We start from the raw sequence: 22,447 nt of genomic DNA on the forward strand, positions 1-22,447 counted from the left end.
TTTTTTCACGGACCCTTATTTTTTCACGGACTTCCTGCGGACCCCTTTGCCCTCATTACCCCCAAATAAATTTCACGGACCCTCTATTGGTCCGCGGACCCCAGGTTGGGTAACCTGGGTCTAGTTGAGTAAATTCGTGGCGCTAGACTTCAACGATGAAAGGAAAATATCTTCTAATGAATATTTAATATAAACATAGCTCAGCCGATTGCCAATAAGACATACTGATCGTGTGATTTCGATATACGGTGGCGTAGTTCAAAATGGTTGCGAAAGATTGAGATTGACACCGCCGCAAATAAGCTTTATCGTTTCTGATATTTAGCTTCCGCGAAACAAGTTTTGTCATGTGATATTTAACTGTATCTAAAAGCGGAATAGTTCTTGACATTGCGGACCACTTGAACTGACAAAATGGCTCAACTATCTCAAACAGCACAAGAATTCCTACAGAACACCTTTGGCCCGATGGTGGCTGTGTTGTGTAGCCATGATGCTGAAGTTATAGCACAGAAGAATAATCTTTCGTTTGTTGAGTTGGCAAGACCATTTTGCCGGCTAAGCTCAGAAGGTACAGTACATCGTTGTAAAATACGTTGAAATCTAAAAACATTCCATTAATAATATTAATTCATTCGTTGCAGTCAAGTTGATTACTGCCGCCTATCCTTACAAATACAACAAATTGCACGCCTTCTCTACGACCTAGCCTAGGCCAAGGTCCTCTATTGCTCTAACTTAGGCCTAGGCTATATCATGTACTGTAATTTGTATTAGTTGTAAGTTAACGTAGCCTAACTTATTTAGGCCTAACTGTACTTAGTATATCCCTGTAGTGCTAGAGCCCAAAGTATTACTAGACTAACCTACATTGCATTAGCTAAGGCCTGATTTAAATTTGGTCTATATGCTATGCTAAATTTTCCTGGGCGAGCCCAACCAAATGTAGGTTTCTGTATTGGCAAGCCAGTTGCCTGAATCAACGGTGCAGAAGACTGCTTTGCATGGCCCTTATTCAATGTCTTTTTGACTACTCTTCTTCTTCTTGGTTCACAGGCCTCAATAATACTCTTAAAAAGAAGCTTCAGATTACTCAAAATAAAGTGGTTCGCTTCATACTTATGCAAGGCCCGAGATACCATGTTGGGCAGGAGGAAATTTCTGGTCTTGGATTGTTATCCGTAGAGAGTAGAGCTAAATTCATTAGGTTAAACCACACACACAAAATCCTTAACAACTGTAGTTCTCCTTACCTCACCACCAATTTCACCAAAACCTCTGCCATTCATAACCAGGGGACTCGTTCAAGACATCACAATTTCTATGTTATTGATTCTAAGGGTGGTGTTAGCTCTACTTTCTACTTCACGGCAACTCAGGATTGGAATGCTCTTCCAAACAATATCAAATCCATTATGTCTTCTCATCTTTTTAGAGCTGAGTTAAGGAAGCATCTCTTGTAATTTTGGGGGTGGGGGGAGAGGGAGGCACTTTTCTTTTATTTGTGCAATATCTTCATTTTTTGTGTCTTATTTATTGGTTCCCTTGTTTTTTCCATTCATTGTGCAATTTTTCGTCTATATGGCCCCATTGGAAATGGGCCGACGTTCAGTCAGCCTAATGGGTTGAGCTCCTCTTACTCTTTTTGTTCTTTTCTTTTCCAACCTTTTTGTCCATTTTGTCTTTGTAATAGTTTTGTATTTTGAACAATCTGAGTGCGAATAAAATCAAATCAAATCAAACCACAGGTAAACTTATTACATGAAAGTCTAATGACAATGTTTGACTAGCCTATGAAGTATGAGTATGACCAAGACCAGGTTTATACTTCACACTTTTCATTTGTTAGTAGTTTCCTACTTATTTTAAGCTACATAAAGTGAAAGTAAAGTGGCAGTTTCAATTCCACAGAATCCAAGTCATGCAACAAAGTACTTATCACATGCTTTGGAGTGAAAGTTTTTCTGATGTGCCAATTATTTGTTAGAACAGCAGTTCCCAGCACATCAATTTTAAGGATTGGTGATTCCGGTTTCAGCATTGTTGTAATGGCTGTAGAATGTTGAGGTGGTACTGGTACAGCACAATGGGTGTGGTACAAGTGAAATACAGGTTAGTTCAGCTCTGACTCCGGTTGTTTTGTGTTCTCTTTGACTGTCTCGAGTCTCTCTCTTCCACCAGGCCTCTACAAATCTACTTTATACACTAGATGTATAAAGTATATTATTATAATTTTGCAAAACAAATCACAGGCAATATTTCTTACTTTTACAACCTGTATTAATTCTTGGTTTAGAGTGTCAGGCTAGCAAAGAGCTCGGTGAAATAAATCCAATCAAATCTCAAAGTTACACAAAGCTCCCCTGTAAGGACCTCTGTTATATCATAATTTATAGTAATTTATTCCTTGCATTTCTTTGTCACCCCTAACAGCTCATATCAGGGATCCGACTGGGCAGCTACATGCAGTGCGAAATCTGAGAATAATTTTAACGGATGGCAACAGCCAGCCTCCTCCGGTAAATGCGGTTAAGAAGAAACTAAGCGATGCAGTATCCGGCAGCCAAGCCGCAACAAAGGAAGGTGAAACTGATAATGTCATCTCATTGGGCTCTTATGACCTTCAGCTAAGTTGTAAGTAATGTTTTTAACTTTTCTTACGAGCACAGATCAGTATATAAGCACAAAATTGGAAAACAAAATTGGTCAGATAAAAACACTTGCAGACCCTATTTAGGTCTTCATATTACTTATCCATTTCAAAAAGGCACTTTAATTGTTAACCTTTGTATGATCAGTAGTGTATTTATAAATTCACTTTCTTTTCCCTGTTTTGTTTTGTTTTTTAAGAAATGAAACTCTAATGTCGTGGTGCTATTAAGTTGTTAAATTTTTGTTTACCTCGTTCAGTAGATAACTAAACCTATCAATGTTTCTCCTTTTATAAAACATGTAAAACGTCTGATAGTGGGTGCATCATCAACATATTGTTTGCCAATGGGCTGTGTGCAATGGGTATGTTTTGTTCCACAACAAGTCATGTGTCATACATTGCAATGGTCGTTGTACCAAGGTGTTTGTCAGGTTACATTTATCTTGTCATATATGCTCTACATCCCTGGGTCACCTAGAAACATTTGGATGGTCCCCAAGAAATTTTGGAAGGTTACCAAAGAAACTTTGGAAGGTTACCAAAGACTTTAGGAAAACCAAACTTGGCAATGCGGTGGAATATAACGTTAAAGAAAATATGGGAAAATGTTGAACAAGAATTGCTTCAAAATTTCCAATGTATAATCCCATTGTGCAACTTAGTACATTAATTATTTAAAATTCTCTTTTCCGTATACACCTCGCCATAACACCCACTATTAGGGGTGGGGTGGAGGGGTAGGTAGTGGCCAAGATGATGATGGTTAAAAGTGGGGTCCCTGAACAAAAACATTTGATCACCAGGGCTCTGCAGTGGCTGTCCATATTTATTTTCACCTGTATTCATAGTATACATAGGTCCTAAGATGCTTAGTACCTTTAGCCTTTAATACCTAGATGTAACTAATTGAAATACTGTGTACTCTTATGCCATCCTGTAGCCGTAAGATTAGGTGTCTTTTTAAGCAACACATTATTATACACCAAGATTTTCACTTTCTTTACTTTTTTTTTCTTTCATTTTTGGCAGTGGTGACACCCTGGTATGAATCTTACAGAGAGACATATCTGACTGAAATGTCACCTTTGGATCATGAATTCCTTAGACATCACGTGGCTTGTATCCTTTTACTCACTTCGAGACCTTTGGACTAGTCCTTTGTAAGATGATATCTATGGGAGGTCCTCGCTCAGTCAACTGTGAGAATGGGAAATGTTTGTGTCTGAACGTAAGGGGAGAGCAGCAAATTGTGAAAAGAAAGTAAAGGATCAGATTGTGGGCTTGTTCTTCATAGCATAGCATTTGTACCAGTACTCTGGCCGGAATGAAGGCATTGGTAGCATTTGAAGCAATGAGGCTTAGCAATCGGGAGGTTCTGGGTTCAATCCCTGTGGCCAGGTTATAATAGTGTGTTTCTACAGCATATGCTGACCATATGAAATAGAAATATGTTTTTATGTCCTTTATGCTCTGTGTATCAGGCATACTAGTGGTTTCCTATTCTGCAGTGATCCTGTGAATCCTGCATGATCATCAACTTTCTATAGATATTGTTTGGTGAGCCATTAATACTACTGGTATTAATACTACAGGTATGTAAATGGTTTCTACAGCCCACGCTGATCCTGTGTCATGTGATCATTACTTTGCTACATATATATATAGTCTTTTTAAATCCTTAACCAGTATCTGTATCAGGTATGTTAGTGGTTTCTACAGCCCACGCTGATCCGATGGATCAGTTTGCCAAGCTCTCCCAGGAGCAACATCAGTTACAGCACAACGATAACAACCAGTTTCCTAAATGGCTCTGTCCGAACATCTTCAAGTACTACGTACTGCTCCATGATAACACAGAGGGAGAGGAAGAAAAGTGAGTTTTTGCAATTTTTGAAAACCTTGAAGTTGGTCTTTAATAGAATATTATGGTTTCTCTGTAAAAAACTGTTATACTATTTACTGTTATCTTATTTTACTATTTACATACTTCTGAAATTGTTTTGGACTATTGCGTTTTAGTTTCTAGTATCGTGTAGTACAGTGTTTTTTATATTGTTGCTTTTGGCAGTTAATTTTTTGCCTTATTGGTTCTATATATTTAATATTTTGGTTTTTGTACTATTTGTTTTTAGGTTTCTCATTTGTAAAGTGCTTTGAGCAGCTTTGCTGATTATGCGCTATATTAATATTACTTATTATTATTATACAGCTCTGCGCTTGTATAGATCTACAAAATGCGACCATTTTGCATAGCATTTAAAATGCAATACGGGATTATTCTGTGACACATTTTCTGTGCTACTAAATGTGCAAAATCAGGGAGGACGATCTTTGTTTTGTCCTACAACCCCCTAAGCCCCCCCGCCCCTCATCAGCATTCAAAATTTCAAAACAAATATTTAAATTTTACCAGCCATACAGAAACCAAATGAATTTCATACTGAACAGTAAAACTTCAGCACGGAAGGCATCAAGTGTAACACATTTACCCCCAAAAATACACGCACAAACCTACAGTGCAGATATAAATAATTTAATCGATATCTGTTTACTGCACCAACTCGTTTTCTTACTTTTCACGGAACGATACCGAGTCCATCGCGCTTTTAATCTGCTTTTTTCTCGATCGTTACAGAGCCGACGCGGTTTATCAGAGCATGAAGGCAACATTTGGCATGCATGCCTGCCATCTACTGAGAATCAATTCCAAATCGCAGGAGGCTGCGGACGCTTCCTCGGTCAGTAACGGGGATGCCAACCTTCCCAACCCGTGGGTCCAGTATATCAAGACAAACTTGGAAAAGGTAAGAAACTACTGATATCATTCTTAGTATACCTGAGTTGACCGGTGTGTTTGAAACTCCATTAAAATGAAATTATGTCAGCCCGAAAGAACTTGTGATGTGTTACTTGCATTAGCCATCACTGTCAGTTGGTCTATACAAGTGTGATAAAAAATATGCTACATGGCATCAATGCATTACAATTTAACACTCATAGGCAAGGCTATGTAAATGGGGTTTGTTTTTGAGAGAGCAAGATGGTAGGTGGCTATTGTTGCAGTACATGGAGGACAACATTTTTTTCAAAAGATTGATGATGTAAAATAAAATTCTTCTCAAATTGAGCATAGTTTACTTAAATCAATTCCCTGTTTACCAACCAAACATACTCTAATGACAATTAGATGTATTTAGTAATCTGGTATCAGGCCTGCCCTAACCCCAAAATCTCTCTTTGTTTTGTCTTTGAAAACAATTGCATGATAGAAAGCAGTGGAAATATCTGCATGAATTGATCACAATTGATCATAAGAATACTTTAGGTACAATAATGATTTTCTGATCTTTCCCAGTTTTGTATCTTTGTGAATCAGTGGTATGTTTGTCTGAAGAATGTTTGAAGTGTAATTACAGGCAAGGCAAGCTCTGCATACACTATCACATTCCTGTAATGGCTCATCCATACATAATGATGTTGCATGTTATGTTTCTAATATGATGTGCACTGAAGTCAGCAATAATTTCTCCTTATGAGCTACTCTTCTTTGCCTTGGTAGAAGCGAATATGGCATACAAAGTCTGGGTATAACTGACATCATAGGATGAACTACGATGTGGAATTTAGAAAAGGGTCTTTTGCAAGCAAAATACCGGTGTCGCTATAAAGTAGAGCAAAATGAACAATTTACTTAAATAACATGGACATCGTTTAAAGTTAACGTAACTCAGAACAAATTTTCAAACACAATTTATTCAAAAACTTAGAAACATTTATCCCATTACTTCTGGGGAATTTCAAAGGTCAAGTTTGTCATAGTTTTTAAAAACAAAAATTTATAGCAAGGATTAGGTAGGGGGAGGGGGTAGGTAAACTTGTTATGGAGAGACTTTCCATCATCAGAGGGATGCGATCCCTGTAATTAAATAATAACCTGAGTCCCCTTTGCATCATTGTTAACAGGAGATGACGATATCAACGTCAGAAATCGGCAGTACGACCAATCTGGCGAGTTTTCCCGATCGGGTAAAGGAAGAGGCGGAGCTAAGCAACGGAGGACAAAGTGGAGAAGACTCTTCATCCTTGGATGGTAAGTCTGATGGTGCAGGAAATTGTTTCTTTGTAAATCTCCCTAAAAATTCATGAAACTAAAATATTATGGGTACTTATTCGGGGGGAATAACTATATCAGGTATCCCATAGCAAAATGCTAAGCAAAAATGGAGCAAATGGCAATATTTTTGTACAAAAGAATCATAGTTTTATATTACGAGAGACAAATTCAAAGCCTTTGAAACTGCCTCACAAAATTAAAACACTAAATTATTCCTTGACTTTTATTTGGGGAGGGAAATTGCTGATGCTGTTTTTCGATTTGGAAGTGAAGTGAAATGAATCTATATATTTAATTTCTAGAGAGTTGTAGCAGGCTATGAATATATATGAAGCAAACTCTCCTTTTAGACTGAAGGTCTGAATTACTGAGTTCTAAGCAGTCATTTCTTGTTATAAATGGGAAGTAAATCAGCAATGAGAGAATTCTTTGGTAGCTTAATAGTGTCTTATTAATATAGCTGAAACTAGCAACATACTATAGGTTAGTGTGGGCTGTCACACCTGTGTGATAGGCTAAAAGCTTAGGGGCTTTGGAGAGTAGAAATCTTAATTGCAGCATCCAGAACTTGCATGCAAAGTGAATGGAGATCACAATTTCATTTTCATCGGAAATCTTTTACATAACTTGTCAATGATACTGAAGAGCACGCCGATGCGATTATTAATTATTCAGTTGACGTCTACTCTAAATTTATTCTGTTTTTAGTTTTTGTTGTAACACCAAGATTGAGAGCCAAATTACAATGGGAGGTGTAATCTCAGACCATCCTATGACTATAGGTTGCAAATCTTTGCCTATGCACATGGTTTTTATATTAGAATATCAGTCAAGAAACCCAGGCCATATTTTCCCCCGTCCCCAACACTTCTATCATTTTTTCTTTCACCGTTAAGATGTGCCAAACGACCCGTCTCCCGAGGACGTGGTGATGGTAGAAGTCGAGAGCCCTAATAGCGAAGTCATATCTCACCCGTTGGCCCAGAACTTCAACTCGAGCGTTAACAGCAGAGAGAAGAGCCACAGCTCCATGGAGGAACTCGATCGAGACTCGGACGGCAGTCTCGGCCAACAGGACGACGAAGGAGAGCTCAAATCTAAGAGAATCCCGGGCTTGTGTTTTACCCTGAGCGACCACGACAGGATGAGGATATTCGTACACGAGTTTGTGGTGCGAGGTCTCCTCCCGTACATGGAGAAGATGATCAGGAATTTAAGCGAGCTGGTGAGTAGGATAGGTTGAACTTAGATTCACATTTAGACCCATTCTTTAACACTCTTTCCAGACAGATAAAAACTTTAATTCACTTACAAAACAGGGCCTTTGTGACTTTGTGAGAAATTTTTGCAGTTACACTTCCCTCGCCATCCAACTTAACCCTGATATCGAACTTTTTGTCGAACATCAGATCGGAACAATTAAGGATTGGGATGAATAAAAAAAGAGCTTCAGAAAGTGTATATGTTAACTGTATATATTCAATCAAACCCTCCCCCCCCACCTCCAAACAAAAAATTCTAGTGGGGCTTGCATCCAAAGTCCAGCAGTGTTCAGTGACGAAAATTTGAGTCAAGAAAATGCTCTTGATAAAGATAAGATAAGTTCATTTTAATAGAGTCGACGTTAGGAGCTGTCTCATTGTCAGTGTGAATTATGTTCCAAAAGCTCAAGAGCTGAAACAGAATGATACAGCCTGGTTTCCATTAAGCTTCAACAAATTAAATTGATCTTGAGGGAGAAAGATTGTTTTGCTGTCTGATCATGCAAGATAGGAACACTTTCATGATAACCATTAACACGAGAACACTTTCATAAGGACTGTGACTGTGCTGGTTTCGGAGAGAGTTGAAATGGTGTCACATAATCAGCTCCAAATTTTGTGGGGGTGTGCTCCATGGTTGGGTATGGGCACACTTTTCAGTGCGAGGAGAAGTAGGAGGGGGTCAGGGGGGGGTGTTTAACCCTTCTTTCTTTGCATTGGAATGACCTCTGGAGTACTAACAAAGCTTCTTTTGTAGAAATACAATGGATATAATGTTATAAATATTGTTACATTGAGCTCTACTAGCTGGTTTTTGTCATTAAACTCTGTAGGAAAGCTGATCAAAGTATTTGAAGACCAACAATATTTCTATACAATTGACGTTGCTTTGAAGTCTATAAAATCTCTTTTTCAATCGACAGCAACAGAATAGAAAAGGACTCCATCGTTCTTTTGTCAGCGCCACGAAGAAGTGGTTTGGAGGAAGACAGGATAAGATTCCAGTTGCACCCGTAGCTCCAGACGTTCCCAAGTAAACACTTTTGTCATGTTCTGTGTGATATTCTTGATTTATAGAATACTGTAGCTATTAATGTCTCTTGTACTACAGCCGTAACATTTTTGTGATGCTGCTGTTTCAGCTCATCGATGTATTTTTATTTAACCTGCTCATCCAAATTAATGTTTTGCAGTAATAAGCAAGTCGCCCCCATGTTAAGCTGGTCCTGCAAGTCATTACAGAAAGTTGATATGTGCTTCTACTGGCCATTGAAACAACTACTGTCAGTGCAGGGTCTACGTTAGCAGTACTCGTGGCTGTACTTTTGGCCGAAATTTACGGTTTGGAATAATCCTTCAAATTTAATGTATTAACGAGATAAACAGTTAGACCAATTAGTCCGAAGCAACATAATAACACTAATAGGAAACTGGGAGGCTTTTTTTTTTGTACCTCAAGTGACATGTCTAAAGTGCATCACAAGTTTGTTAAATGACAAATGATTTTGAAATTCAATCTTTTTGTAACCCTGTTCTTAATATGGATCAAAAGAGAACATTTCTGTTTTTATTAGAATTTTAATGTACAATATGAACACTAAGGCCTGAACGGGCTAGCCTGCATCCTAAATGATTTTTTCTTCTCCCAAAGGAAAACTTTACAGACATTTGACAATTATGTTATACATTATATATTGATATAGGAATGGAAATAGATGCTTGACGCTGCAACCTAAATGAATCCCTCAGTCCTACTTCCATTTTCAGTAAATGATTCGTTTCATTCCTCCCAGGTATCTCAGAGAGGCTCCAGAGCTACAGATGAGGCGTCTAGCAGATTTGGCGTTTCTGGTGCAGATGTACGAGCTGGCGTATACATCGTACCACACGGCTAAGAGGGACTTCAGCAACGACCAAGCCTGGATGCATTTAGCCGGTGCATTGGTGAGCACTCTTTATCATGAGTCTTGCCTCAAAACTATTTCTCACATTTTGTCTGCAATTCATGTTTGTTTAACTGGTTTCACTGGTTTGGTAATTTGACCATCGTATACCAGTCAAAGAGAGAGAGACAGAGGGTTTCCAATTTAAGTCAAGGCCAAGACAATGACTGTTTAAGGTCTTGTTTTCAATTGGGGTTAGTCTTTATGGATGGGAACTGGTATTCAAACGGCCCATGGCCTGTAGATACACAGTTGGGATGACCCAAATGAAGGTTAAAAGGTGGATTCAATTTTACATTAAAGCAGCCTTTTGCATTTTTTTGTCATTTTCCCACCCTTTTGACATGTCCATGGAGTTTTTTACATGTATTCATCACAAAACAGCAAACTAAGATAATAGCCAAGTTTTTTTCCCTGTAGAGAGCGTGAAGTGGCAAATAATTAAGGACTTCTGCAGATAATGAGTAAAGTGTCTTCCGACAAATTCCTCATTTAAAAATTAATCGCATGCAGTTCCCCAAATCCACTAGTTTGAAATCAACCAATCAGTGAATAGCTAACATGTTTATTTATGAGCCGTTGCTTTAAATAGATCAATTGAACATCTGCCCTTTAGTAAGACTGCTGTTCATTTTTGCCAGTGCCCACTTCTTCAACTTTTAAGGTTATTAATAATAATAATAATAATAAGCAAATATTTATATAGCGCTTTATGCAAAGGCCTCAAAGCGCTTAAAACAAGTACACAAATATGCAAGACAAATCACTGTAAATTTTGGAATAAATGTGTTTTTAAGAGACGCTTAAAACAGTCAACCGATGGTGCATTGCGAATTGAAGATGGTAGATTGTTCCAGAGATGAGGTGCAGCAGAGATGAAGGCTCTTTCTCCATAAAACTTTGTGTTTGGGGTATGGCTGGTGGCAAGAAGACACTCTGTAGACGAGCGAAGTTGGCGTTGAGGATGATACTGAGTAATTAAATTTGTAATGTAACCAGGAGCAAGGGAGTGTTGTGATTTGTACGTTAAGAGGAGGAGCTTATAAATTGACCGATGTTTTACTGGAAGCCAATGGAGTGATTGAAGCACTGGAGACATGTGATCATGACGCGATGAACATGATATTAACCGGGCAGCAGAATTCTGAACAGTTTGAAGTTTTTTCAGTGTAGAGTCAGGAAGGCCAAATAAAAGGGAGTTACAGTAGTCAAGCCTGGGCATTATCAAGGAACATACAAGTTTTGTAGTGATATCTTTGGTTAAAAACTTCCGTATCCGGCTGATCTTCCGTACGGCATTGTATGATGATTTGCAAACAGCATTGACCTGTTGTTTCATGCTTAGATGGGGATCCAGTACAACTCCTAGACTTTTGACGTGCGTGGACGGAGTGATGGTAGTCTGATCAATTTCTATTAGTCTAGAACGTTAGCCTGTGTGTTACGGCGAATAAATTCGCCGACCCTAACAAAGGAAATCAGGGTGGGAAAGTCACTTGCACAGTTCAAATTTCCTGCGATCTACAGCCAGAGCCTATTAAAATATTGTTCCTAGAATTTAAATATTCATATTATGGGCGGGGTTTATAGCAATCCTAATGGAAAATATCTTCGAGAAGAACATCGTTCAAAGTTGTAAATTTGTCTACTTTCATTCCACCATTTGAAGTTAGATCTGAATAGATAAGCTAGTTATGGCATCATGAGGTCTGTGAGGTTGAGAAAATTATAGAAAAGGACGCAAAAAGCTGCATAAATTAATAAATTCATGAATTAATTAAATTACAGGAAATGGCCGCCATTTCAGCATTCATGCATGGTAACCTACAGAAGGCCTACCCACAACACTACATGGAACATGCCTCTCATTACTATGCAGATGTTTGCAAGTAAGTATACACACTAGTACTGCTGCTACTAATATGATGTCATAGTTGAAATTATCACATTGGTTGTGAAAACAATCTTCGAAATGTGTGTTTTTAGTCACAATTTAAATGAAATAGATTAAAATTTAAAAATTTTTACTTATATACGTCGCAATAAAGAAAGACAACCATTTAATAATTTTAAAGTATATGATGGCTTGAGGATGTCATATTTAGACTTGCTCAAGTCCTTTAAAGACAACACTGAAACCCTGATATGATATCTTCCAAACAAAATTAGTTCTTAATTAGTGTAGTAAAGTCGTTCATCGGAAGACCGCTTTGCAGTATGGTAGATTGGTTTGAGAATCTTCCTCCTTTTAGTAACACCAGTGTTGTAATGTATCTACCATGAAATGCAAAAAGACAACACTAGTTAAAGCATTATGTAAAAGAAGACGTTTACGAGATCGAAGGGTTTCTTGTTAGCTAAAATACAAAGCAAATCAAAACTAACATAGTATATTCTTTCTCAGTCACTACACAAAACTTTAATTCTGTAACTCGGTTCTCATTGCTCCGATATAATTTATTTTATTAAATATTTGGAACATATGAAACATATTTGATTTTAAGAACACTAAAATATTACACAGTTGTACTGCAATAGAAATGCACAATTGTATCTATCTGCCTGTATTTAGCCCCATCGTTAAAATGATTAGCCATTCATGGTTAAAAAGTTTTACGACGTGGAGTTGAGAATTGCATCTTCTTTATATTCTTTACATATTGATAATTCTTACTTTCAAAATACATATCTTATTTCCCTCCTCCATCCTCACTCCTACTCCCTCACTCCTCAGGAAAATCAACTTTGCCTCTCGCAACGTGATGCTGTATGCGGAGATTCTCAAGGCTAAGAAGATGTATAACGAAGCTGCGATGGATTTTATCAAGATGACTGGGGAGGTGAATATTTCATCTTTATCAATCTCATGGACTCTTTATCCAAGTTTTTTCTAAAACTAACTTTTTTGTCTCAAAGCTTGAATTTTTGCAATTTTTTTTTCTTTGGGAGGGGGAGGGCTGATAAAAGTCATTAAAATAACTCTACAGCAAGGTGGAGTTATCTCATAAATATATAAGAGCGTCGGCTACTGGTTTTCAAAATCTCGGCCTACCTGTTTATTTGTCCTGTAGTTTTGAAGAAGTTTGTGATATGTCCTGGTTCACAAAATTTCTCTCTCTCTTGTCGCTGATCAATTCAACTTTTTATCAAAACCACAAAATGGAAATAATTTTTTTTTAGTCCTACATATTCTATTCTTTGTAAGAAGTTAGTTTACTGTAAGGAAGCTTGTGGACATGTTAAAGTGCATATAAGAAAATACACTGAAAACTATTTATTTTCATCAAGAAGGTATCATACTGAGAGCAGCCCTTTGATTGAGGAAAAAAAAGTGCTCTCTGATGGAAACACTTGTTGTGGAACAGTGCCATAGTTTATATCCCTGAAAAGCAAATGGCTCTGTAGAAGTGGAAATATTGGTTTTATGATGTTAGTACTGAAATAGAATCAGCTGCTCAAAGCCAGCACAATCTCACTATTAACTGTTTTTATTTATTTATTTAGCTATAATATGTGGCCTTACACAACCCTTCCATTTGTCTAAGCAAAAAAGTCCAGTTGATGTCAAAATTTGTCACACAATAATTCTTGTATGCAAATCTAGCTTTCGGCAAAGCAGACAGTGACCTTATAGAAATTCAATTTCATAAAATCCTCTATCATTGGTTATGCCTTCTTGGAACAGAAATTTACGTTTTAAAGTTGTATTTTACTACTAAGTAGAAATGAAAAGAAAGTTGCTTTTTTTTTTAAATTAAAAATGTAGTTCTCTTAAGTTTGTAGATCATCATATTCTTACTTCTTGTTATCAGGTTTCTCTGTAACGATGGAATGTTGAGAAAACGACCGAAGGTCGTCTTGCAAAATTCCAACTTTTCTAAATCCAATATTTGAATCAGACAATGTGTTGCAGGAAAAGTTTAAGATAAAAGAAAGGGGGCATTGTTCAACGGAAATGTAACCTTTCCGCATTCCTCTTCTCCTCGACAGGACTCTGACCTAAGAAGCGCTCTGTTTCTCGAGCAAGCATCTCTATGTTTCATCGCGCTACCGAAGCCCAAAGTTCGAAAGTATGCCTTTCACATGATACTCGCCGGACACAGGTTCAGCAAAGCTTCCCAGGTGCGGCTTTTAATCCGACATTTACGAATAATTGATGAATGTTACGCTAGACCGAGTAAGAATCGAATGTCAAGACCGTCGAGGCTCTAGAAGAGTGTCAGCTTTTGTCTGTGTGGATAATTAATTTGAGACACCCAAGCGTATCAAGCAAAGTGTCATAGACTGCACTAGTTTTGAGCTTTCTTTTCTTCCTGTCAAGGTGTGAAAACGGCAACCCTGGTCTCGCGATGGCCTGTAGTTAAATTTTTATCATTGTGAAGAATATTCTGAAAACTTAAAAAGAAAAGTAAAAATAGATGAGAAAATGTCAATTTGAAAATTAATTGGGTCTTTTTTAATAGGTGCTACCGTTAGTTCTAAAGATGAGAAAGGATTCTATGTAGTAATTTAAAAAAATTTTTTTTTAAATTGATCACACCTTTTTGGTTTGTCTGTAATACACGGTAATGTGCAGTAGTGTTCATTCGTAGCCACACAAAGATGGTACGTTGAAGTAGAGGAAGGTGTAAACTGAAGTAAACATGGAAACATAAAAAATGGCAGGAACAGAAATGTTCAACATAAAGTTATGAGGTCACGTTATGGGCATCTTTTTGAATGGGGAGAAGAACAAAATGGATAAATTTCATCTGGTCATGTTATTAATTTGTTTAATATTTTTGGGTGTAAGTAGGTGTTTTTTTTCTCATTCTTACTTAATTCTTTCTTTCAGAGGAGGCATGCTTTACGGTGTTACTGCCAAGCATTGCAGGTCTACAAAGGTAAAGGCTGGCGTTTAGCAGAGGTAAGAATGAAAAATAATGAGAGTGTTTATATTTGAAGCGTCACTAGCTGACCCAATAATAACCAATTTGTTAAAAATAATCAACATATTCCTTTAACATCTTGAAACAATCGATCACCCATGGCTGACATTTCAACATTCTTTCATTCTTCCATGTCCCATTTATTTAAATGTCTTGGATATGATCAGCTGACATTGTGGCCTGTGTGCTAGATATTATATTATTATATTATATAATATTATATTTATTTCCAGCTGATTACTCTTAAGATTCAAAGTATAATTTCCTCAAAAGCTTAAAAATGACATACAAATGTAATCTGCAACTGCAGAAGTAATTTTTGATGGTAATTCTGTGCCTCGGGTCATCGTTCAATACAATTTTCCAAATGTCAGTCCACTCAACATCTGAACCCCTTCTGACAATCAATGAGGTCAAGTCCGTTTGCTTCTTTGTCCTAATTTACTTTTAACCCATCAAACTCTTTAGCGGTCCCATGTAGTGTTTCACGTTCATAACGCAGTTATATACGATCATTAAAACGTTTATTATAACTCACAGGATCACATCAACTTCACCATCGGCCGCCAGTGCCTCAACTTGCGACAGTTGGAGAATGCGACATCTGCTCTGCGCCATTTATTAACGCAGGAGAGCCACCAGCCGGCCGCCCAACAGGGCTCTTTCCTTCGTGAATATCTCTTTGTCTTCAAGGTAGGGAGCCCTGGCTCTGTAAATGGAATGATCTGATATAATTAAAGTAAATAAAAATATCTCAAACAGTTGCATGCTTTAGCATGAAGCACCATTTCATTTTTGCACCTAAATGCAATATGCAGTTTATAATTAAAATGACACTCATGAATGATAATAGAATATTAATAAAATGAATCAGCTTTATGTAATAGGTCAAAACATTTCATTTTGAGGGCTCTTTCACTGGCAGAGAATCAAAACGTCTCAATTAATCTGTTTTTATCTTTTAATAACTTAGAATAAGTCTTGAAGCAAAACTGTTGTAAACAGGTGAAAAATGTTTCAACAGAAAATCACAACCATGAATCACTATAACGAATCAAATTCTAAATGGCTTCCGAGAAAAGAAAAATTGTAATATGTTGTCTTGACAACCAGACAGGAAGTACAGAAAGTATGTAAAGAATTAATTTACCATTACTAACTAAATACTAAGTATTAATGTTTGTTCCCTTGTCATTTGCTTTAAGTTGAATTTCTTGTTGATATTCCATTATTGACTGATTTAATTATTTTATTGCTTACACAAATGTGATTGGTTGATTAGTTTGTGAGTGGTATGTCTCAGCCAATAAGATTTTACCATATATCATTGTTTTCTTCTTCCATAGCAACTAACAGAGCAGAAGAAGAACGAGGGACAAGAACAGACATCTTTACCACAGCTTCCCTTGCCAATCATCAACAAGTCTGCAATTCGTGTTTTACTAACAAAACCAAACAGACCTCAGTTTTCAGGTAAATATTGCCAAATAGTTTTTTAGCCAATCACAGTCTGCAGTGATCGGTCTCCATCCTATAAGTATCAAGAAACTTGCTGGTAGGGATCAGTCCTAGCATGGAATGGAGCGAGGCTTCAGGTCAATTGTTTTGATTCTCATTCTAACCTAAACTATTTGTATTTCAGCATTCAATTGATTCAATTACAGCATCTGTTCTTAGACACAACGTTCCTAGTGTTTCACTATACTGTACTAGCCATTGTGTTTGTGCAAACAGATAGAAAACTGTACAAAAATGTGACATACATATTTCACCAAATTTCGTCCACTTGCCGTAATACTTAGGTAGAATCGATACCCATAACTCCCATCTTTGCATCGATGAGATCACTGACCTATTCACGAAGGTCACATGTCGGTTGCTTCAACACTCTTTACATTTTAGATCTGTCTTTCGCATCCCACAGGGACTTTGGCATCCCACAGGTATAACCTAGCAAGGACTTAATATGAAGCTCTCATAAATCTGGTGGCCCTTGTTGAAAACCTTGTTTTCTGGACAGTGATATGTACCTTTGACATTTAAGTTTACCAAATAAAATAGAGGGAAAAATATAACAGGATTTAGGAGTCCTCTAAGGGCAATGATACACGAGGTCAGGCATTGAAATTTGATGAAGGAATTTTTAGTTTTAGACAAACTACTATAGAAAAAACTGTTCCCCATTTCTTTTTTTTTTGGGGGGGGGGTGGAAAGTAACTCTGACCTAGCCATTTTTGACACATAATTAGATATCTCCCAAGGCAATCAAGACCCAATATGATGCTGTCAGCTGGCTACTGCCAATTACACATCCGACACCCCCCCCCCCCAAAATATGAAGAATTGTATCCCAAGCGTTGAATTATTATCACATTTTTTCCATTTGCAAACGTTTGAGGTTTATGCCTCTTTTCTTTATCATTCTTGATGAGAATTCCTTGGGCTTTAAGATCAACCGCTTATATTTTCAGGTTTACTTCATCGTTTGTTTAACAGTAGTCTGATGATAAATATGATTATTTTCTCAAATTTACCATATGTTCGTCTTTCCCTTTTTTTTTGTCTGCATTCAGAAAAAACTGCCGCCACATCAGTCACTTTTGACTGCATCTTGAATCGGACGGAGATGAAGGAATGGCAGAGGCTAGAGGAAATCGCTCTTTTATACAAAAACTTTCATAAGAAGATACCGGCTGGTTTCAAACCTTTCGTGCATCTCTTTCATTCAGAAACGGATAACAGTGTTCAACCGTTAGCAGTTTTGACAGGTACGTAGAGAGGGGAGAGATGGGTCGGTGTGCATGATGGTGGGTGACAGTGGGTGACATGGGGGTGACATGGTGGTGACATGGTGGGGGTGACATGGTGGGGGTGACATGGTGGGGTGACATGGTGGGGGTGACATGGTGGGGAGTGACATGGTGGGGGTGACATGGTGGGGGGTGACATGGTGGGGGTGACAGTTGGACGAAAAATTTGCCGGTCCGTTACTTACAAACGATCTTTCCATCTTTTTCTTAAATTCAAAGATTAATACATCCTTTTTATCAAAACAGTTTGACACTATTGTCTCATGTTTAAGAAGTTTGAGTACTAACTTCATACTCTTTCATTTGTCTGAAAAGTCTTATTACGTATTTCAGAAAATTAGGAAACAAGTTTGTGGAAGTAGTTTATTATCTTGCTTGGATTTTTTTTAAGAAAGTCATTGAAATATAGAGTAGGTCATTTATTGACAGGAAATCATCTGTGTTGTGGCTCTTAACCTGATTCCTCAAGCAATCTGTCGTCCTCTTCAATAACCCTGTAACCTTTTTTTAGTCGTAGACCGTAAAAGATAACAAAGGAACTGTATCTAAATTTCACTTACAAGATGAGCCCCCCTCTCCTTCTGTCTCATTAAAGAACCAATCACGGTGGAGATACTCATGGAGAATCCGTTGAAGATTCCGTTGGTCTTGAGTCAAATCCACCTCCTGTGGAGGTTTATACCTGTGGATTTTGAAGTCACCAACAGGGAAAACCCCGAACAGAAGCCAGTAGCTATCACGAACGAAATGTCAGAGGCAAGAGACAGTGTGAGTTAATCTTATAAATTGGCTGAAATGTTCTTGCCTGTGATAGACACTCTCAACCACGGCTGTAGTTTAACGAGACTGGTTCGATTTTCCTTATCTAAAGCAGCTCTTGGAGTCGATTTTGATAAAGAATTCGATACTGTCCGATACTAAAATCTTGCATCCCATTGTAGGCATATCAATTCACATATCATATCAAATCATTTCAAATTGTGAAGTACAAGGGCCAAAAATTAAAAAAAAAATTCCAATTATTCCAGTTGGCTTTTATGTGAGTTTAATACTGATACACAAAAGTGTCCGAGTAATCCAAAGGAAAAGGTCCGTCAACTGTGAGAGTGTTGTCCGGCTCGACGTTAAGCTGTAAGCAGATGAAGATTTTCACTATTAGAGAATAAAACTTGAATCAGTAGAGGTGTTGTATATTTCATACAACTAGTGCGATATCAAAATATCCTGTATTTTGCACGGAGCAAAGGAATTATTTTCTTTGCTTTATAATTGCTCAGTGAGTTTTCCCTTGTCGACGTCACTTTAAGAAACCTTTTGCTTTGGAGTCGTTTTAAGAATTGGTTTCACTCTTGTCTTCCTATCATCAGGATTTAAATGCAATCATCGAGACAGAATATTTGGAAGAGGTTTCTTTGCTCGGTAAAGAAGATAAAATTGTAAGTATATTAAAATAAATGAATAAAATTGTCCTCCAGGGAGAAAAAAAAGTTCCAGAATGTATCACATTTCTAGGAGGAACCAACTGCAGTATTATGAAAGGGAACTACAGGTTCTGATGAGTGTCTGCGGTAATGATGTACAGCCTGATCATGGTGGGGGGGGCGGGCGGAGTGGGTGCCAAAAGGGTTCATATGTCCTTCATGAATTGACACCATAAAGGTTAAACAATGAATTCTGGTAACTTTCTGATTATTGGAATTAGAGAGTGTTTTTACGCCAATACTCTCCAAACTGTGTAAAATTCTAAGTTTTTTCTTCCTCTTTCAGATTTACTTGAAGTTAACCCCCATGCAAACTGGCGAGCTGCACATCACCGGCCTAGGGTACGGGCTGTCGTCGCAGCCCAACCTGAACTCAGGAACCAACCTCGACTCGGGAATCAACGATGGCAAGCGACCTCCGACCTTCAGTTCCAGCGTTGTCACCATCCCTGGGATGCAGGAGCTGGACATCCAGGGTCCGAGGTTAAACAGTACCACGATAGAGAGGTGCTCCGTGATGTACGGTCCAGACCGGAGGCTGGACCCAATCATCGTACCTCATATGCCCAACCTTGAGGTATGTAGGTGTCTCTCTGCCGGTACATTTTGTTGGAATATTAATGGACCTCACAGAGAAGCCCACGATGGGATATGGTTTGTTAAGTACTGGGGGCATTAGCGATGTGGTAGTTTTCTTAAACTAATCTCCCCACCTCCCTGCTTCCTACCATTATTAGTGTAATTTCATTCATTTAAAATCGACTGAACGTATAGAAATGAGAGTCTTTCCCCGGAACAAAATACAAAAAATAAACAACTTGAAGCATTAAAGCCACCCTCCCCACCCCCCCCCCGCCCACACCTTCCTTTTTTCTGAAGAATCTAATAAATTTATCTGCGATTATTATTTCTACCATATGCTACTTAGTTTCGCTTTGTTGTTCTCATAAAACACAGGTCCTCTTCCAGGATTTCCCAAGCACCCTTCTCTCGGGAGAGGTCTGTCTAGTGACGGTAGAATTCATCAACGAGGGCCATTGCAGCCTCAATAACCTACTCGTGGCCTCGGATCATCCAGAATTCTTCACGTTCGGCTTCAACCAGCCCTCTTGGGAGGGCGACGCATCCCAGTCCAGCATCTCCAACCAGCTCTCGGGTCCCCGCATCTATAGAAGTATGCAAGAGAGCGCCGTGCAGAGGCAGACGGACGAACAATATGTGGCAATGTGCAATGTTTCCCATGTAGTCGAACTACCGCTAGAGGGGGGCATCCTGGGTCCGGGCTGTCGTCTGTCGTTACCCATGTGGGTGAGAGGACCAGAGACCAGCGGCTTGCAGGAGATCAAGATGCTGTTCATGTACCGGTCAGAGCAGGAGAATGTAAAAATGAGGTATTGTGAGATGATCATCATTACATGGTATGAGTTTCAATTGCAGCCCATTAATGGTGATCAGGGAATATATTCATCCGGTATCACATAGCAAAATGCTGCAGTGCAAAATGGTCACATTGCTGTACATGTCCAATGATGTATTGCAGTTTGTTTTTCACACAGCAATCATAGTATTTTGTAACAGACAAAAATTCAGAGCTTTCAAAAACTGTTACACAAAAATTGGAACCACACTATATTATTCTCTTGTGATTCAAAGGGGCAATCAAGCCATTGAATGTTCATTTTCGATCTCTGAGATCCTTTTTTGAAATTTGTTCTGGACCATATCTCATTTACAGGGGGAGTGGATGGGGGGGGGACACTTAAGTACAAATATTTCCAAAAAGGAACATGTTAGATATGCTTAAGTTTGAAATCCATGTCCTCTTTAAATATATCCCTACACATGCTTTCAGTGTGTTTGGGATGCAAGTCAAATTGAAGAGTAAGATATATAGCTTGGGCTGCAAGGTTGTTATCAGGATGTGTTTGCTAGATGACCCCTACAGTTGGGTAAGAGGCAGACCTAAAAATTCCAGTAGGATAAAGCTTCTTACCTTATAATCTTGGTTATAGCATCTATCAAGGAAATAGATAAGTAGGATTGGTTTGCTTTATACTCCTTCCATTTCTGTAGGGTAGAGTTGAGGGGTGGGGAGATGTGAGAGTTGGGAGGTGGGGAGATGTGAGAGAAGGAATCGATTTCTCTTGAACAGTATTAAATGAAGTTCTAAGACCAACCCCCTTAAAAAACAGTGAGGGCATATGAAATGTTCTGAAGTTATTTCATAAATTCATGCAAATGTGTATGTACATGTTTATTCATATATATATATATATATATATATATATATATATATATATATATATATATATATATATATATGCTGGAATGTTTCTCATGTCTCAAATCTTCCAACTCATTGTTTTTGTAGTTATCCTTTCTTCTGTGCCCTCCCTTTATTGTCATCCCTTTGGTCAACTTCCCCCTGTTTTTCTTTGTACGCAATTTTGATAACTATCGTCTCTGATTCCAACAGACATAGAACATTACACCACACAATAGTCATCAACACTGCCAGCTCTGTCAGTCTGTCAGGATCTGCACATAGAGGGCAGTGTTCAGATAATTCTCAAGATTCTGGTGACCTTCAGCTTAGCATTCAACTTGCCATTGAAAATATGAACCAGGTAGGTTTCTAACTTGAGGGAAGGGGAAAGGGGGGGGTAGGATGTAGGGAGGAAGATAGGAAGAAAGGTTAATCAATGCATCTGCATTCTACATTTCCTATTGTCAATTAAATGTCAACAAAAAAAATGTTATGAATTATATGGAAGTGATTTTGATTAATCCACTAAAGAAACATTGTGTGTCCCACGATGGTGATACACTTTCCTTTTGTTTTCCAACCTTAAATAGGTTTGTGTCTTAATAACATCATTCTTTATGTAAGATTGTGTGGCTAAAACAGAGAGTTAACTTGATTTTATCTCTACAAGATTCGGAGCGAATATGAAGGAAAGAGTTTGATGCTCTTTAATATGTGTCCCTCCTCGCCTTCTCTGTCCTTACGATGGACCAGGTTTGACTAACCTTTCTTAGCACCTTGACCTTTACCCCTGAACCTGTGTGTATTTTGTTTTTTCTTCTCATAATAGAAATTGTAACCAAATTAATGTAACATTTCTCTTGGTAAAATAACTCGTGCCTGTAGCATATTTCTTGTTCATGGAATACATCATCTCATCCATTACTAACTTGACCATGAGATGTCAACTGTAATTTTGATGTGGAATCATATAATTGTTTGTATCTATAT

At 38.0% G+C, this 22,447-nt stretch overlaps 1 protein-coding gene across 1 annotated transcript in view; it reads left to right on the forward strand.

The window, feature by feature from the left end:
- The first annotated feature begins 239 nt into the window (after positions 1–239).
- Positions 240–22,447, forward strand: part of LOC139960105 (trafficking protein particle complex subunit 8-like) — a 34,446-nt gene continuing 12,238 nt past the window's right edge. Inside the window, exons 1-21 of the mRNA XM_071958213.1 lie at positions 240–571; positions 2,434–2,634; positions 3,683–3,772; positions 4,352–4,526; positions 5,289–5,457; positions 6,617–6,743; positions 7,664–7,992; positions 8,953–9,062; positions 9,823–9,973; positions 11,761–11,861; positions 12,707–12,812; positions 13,963–14,094; positions 14,807–14,878; positions 15,441–15,593; positions 16,247–16,373; positions 17,474–17,668; positions 18,306–18,478; positions 19,078–19,146; positions 19,478–19,768; positions 20,149–20,582; positions 21,668–21,818. Of these exons, the coding sequence (XP_071814314.1) occupies positions 415–571; positions 2,434–2,634; positions 3,683–3,772; positions 4,352–4,526; positions 5,289–5,457; positions 6,617–6,743; positions 7,664–7,992; positions 8,953–9,062; positions 9,823–9,973; positions 11,761–11,861; positions 12,707–12,812; positions 13,963–14,094; positions 14,807–14,878; positions 15,441–15,593; positions 16,247–16,373; positions 17,474–17,668; positions 18,306–18,478; positions 19,078–19,146; positions 19,478–19,768; positions 20,149–20,582; positions 21,668–21,818 (3,513 nt within the window). The 5' untranslated portion in view covers positions 240–414. The remainder of the gene's footprint in view (positions 572–2,433; positions 2,635–3,682; positions 3,773–4,351; positions 4,527–5,288; positions 5,458–6,616; positions 6,744–7,663; positions 7,993–8,952; positions 9,063–9,822; positions 9,974–11,760; positions 11,862–12,706; positions 12,813–13,962; positions 14,095–14,806; positions 14,879–15,440; positions 15,594–16,246; positions 16,374–17,473; positions 17,669–18,305; positions 18,479–19,077; positions 19,147–19,477; positions 19,769–20,148; positions 20,583–21,667; positions 21,819–22,447) is intronic.

This window comes from Apostichopus japonicus, chromosome 3, assembly GCF_037975245.1.
Source record: "Apostichopus japonicus isolate 1M-3 chromosome 3, ASM3797524v1, whole genome shotgun sequence".
Classification (NCBI taxonomy): Eukaryota; Metazoa; Echinodermata; class Holothuroidea; order Aspidochirotida; family Stichopodidae; genus Apostichopus; species Apostichopus japonicus.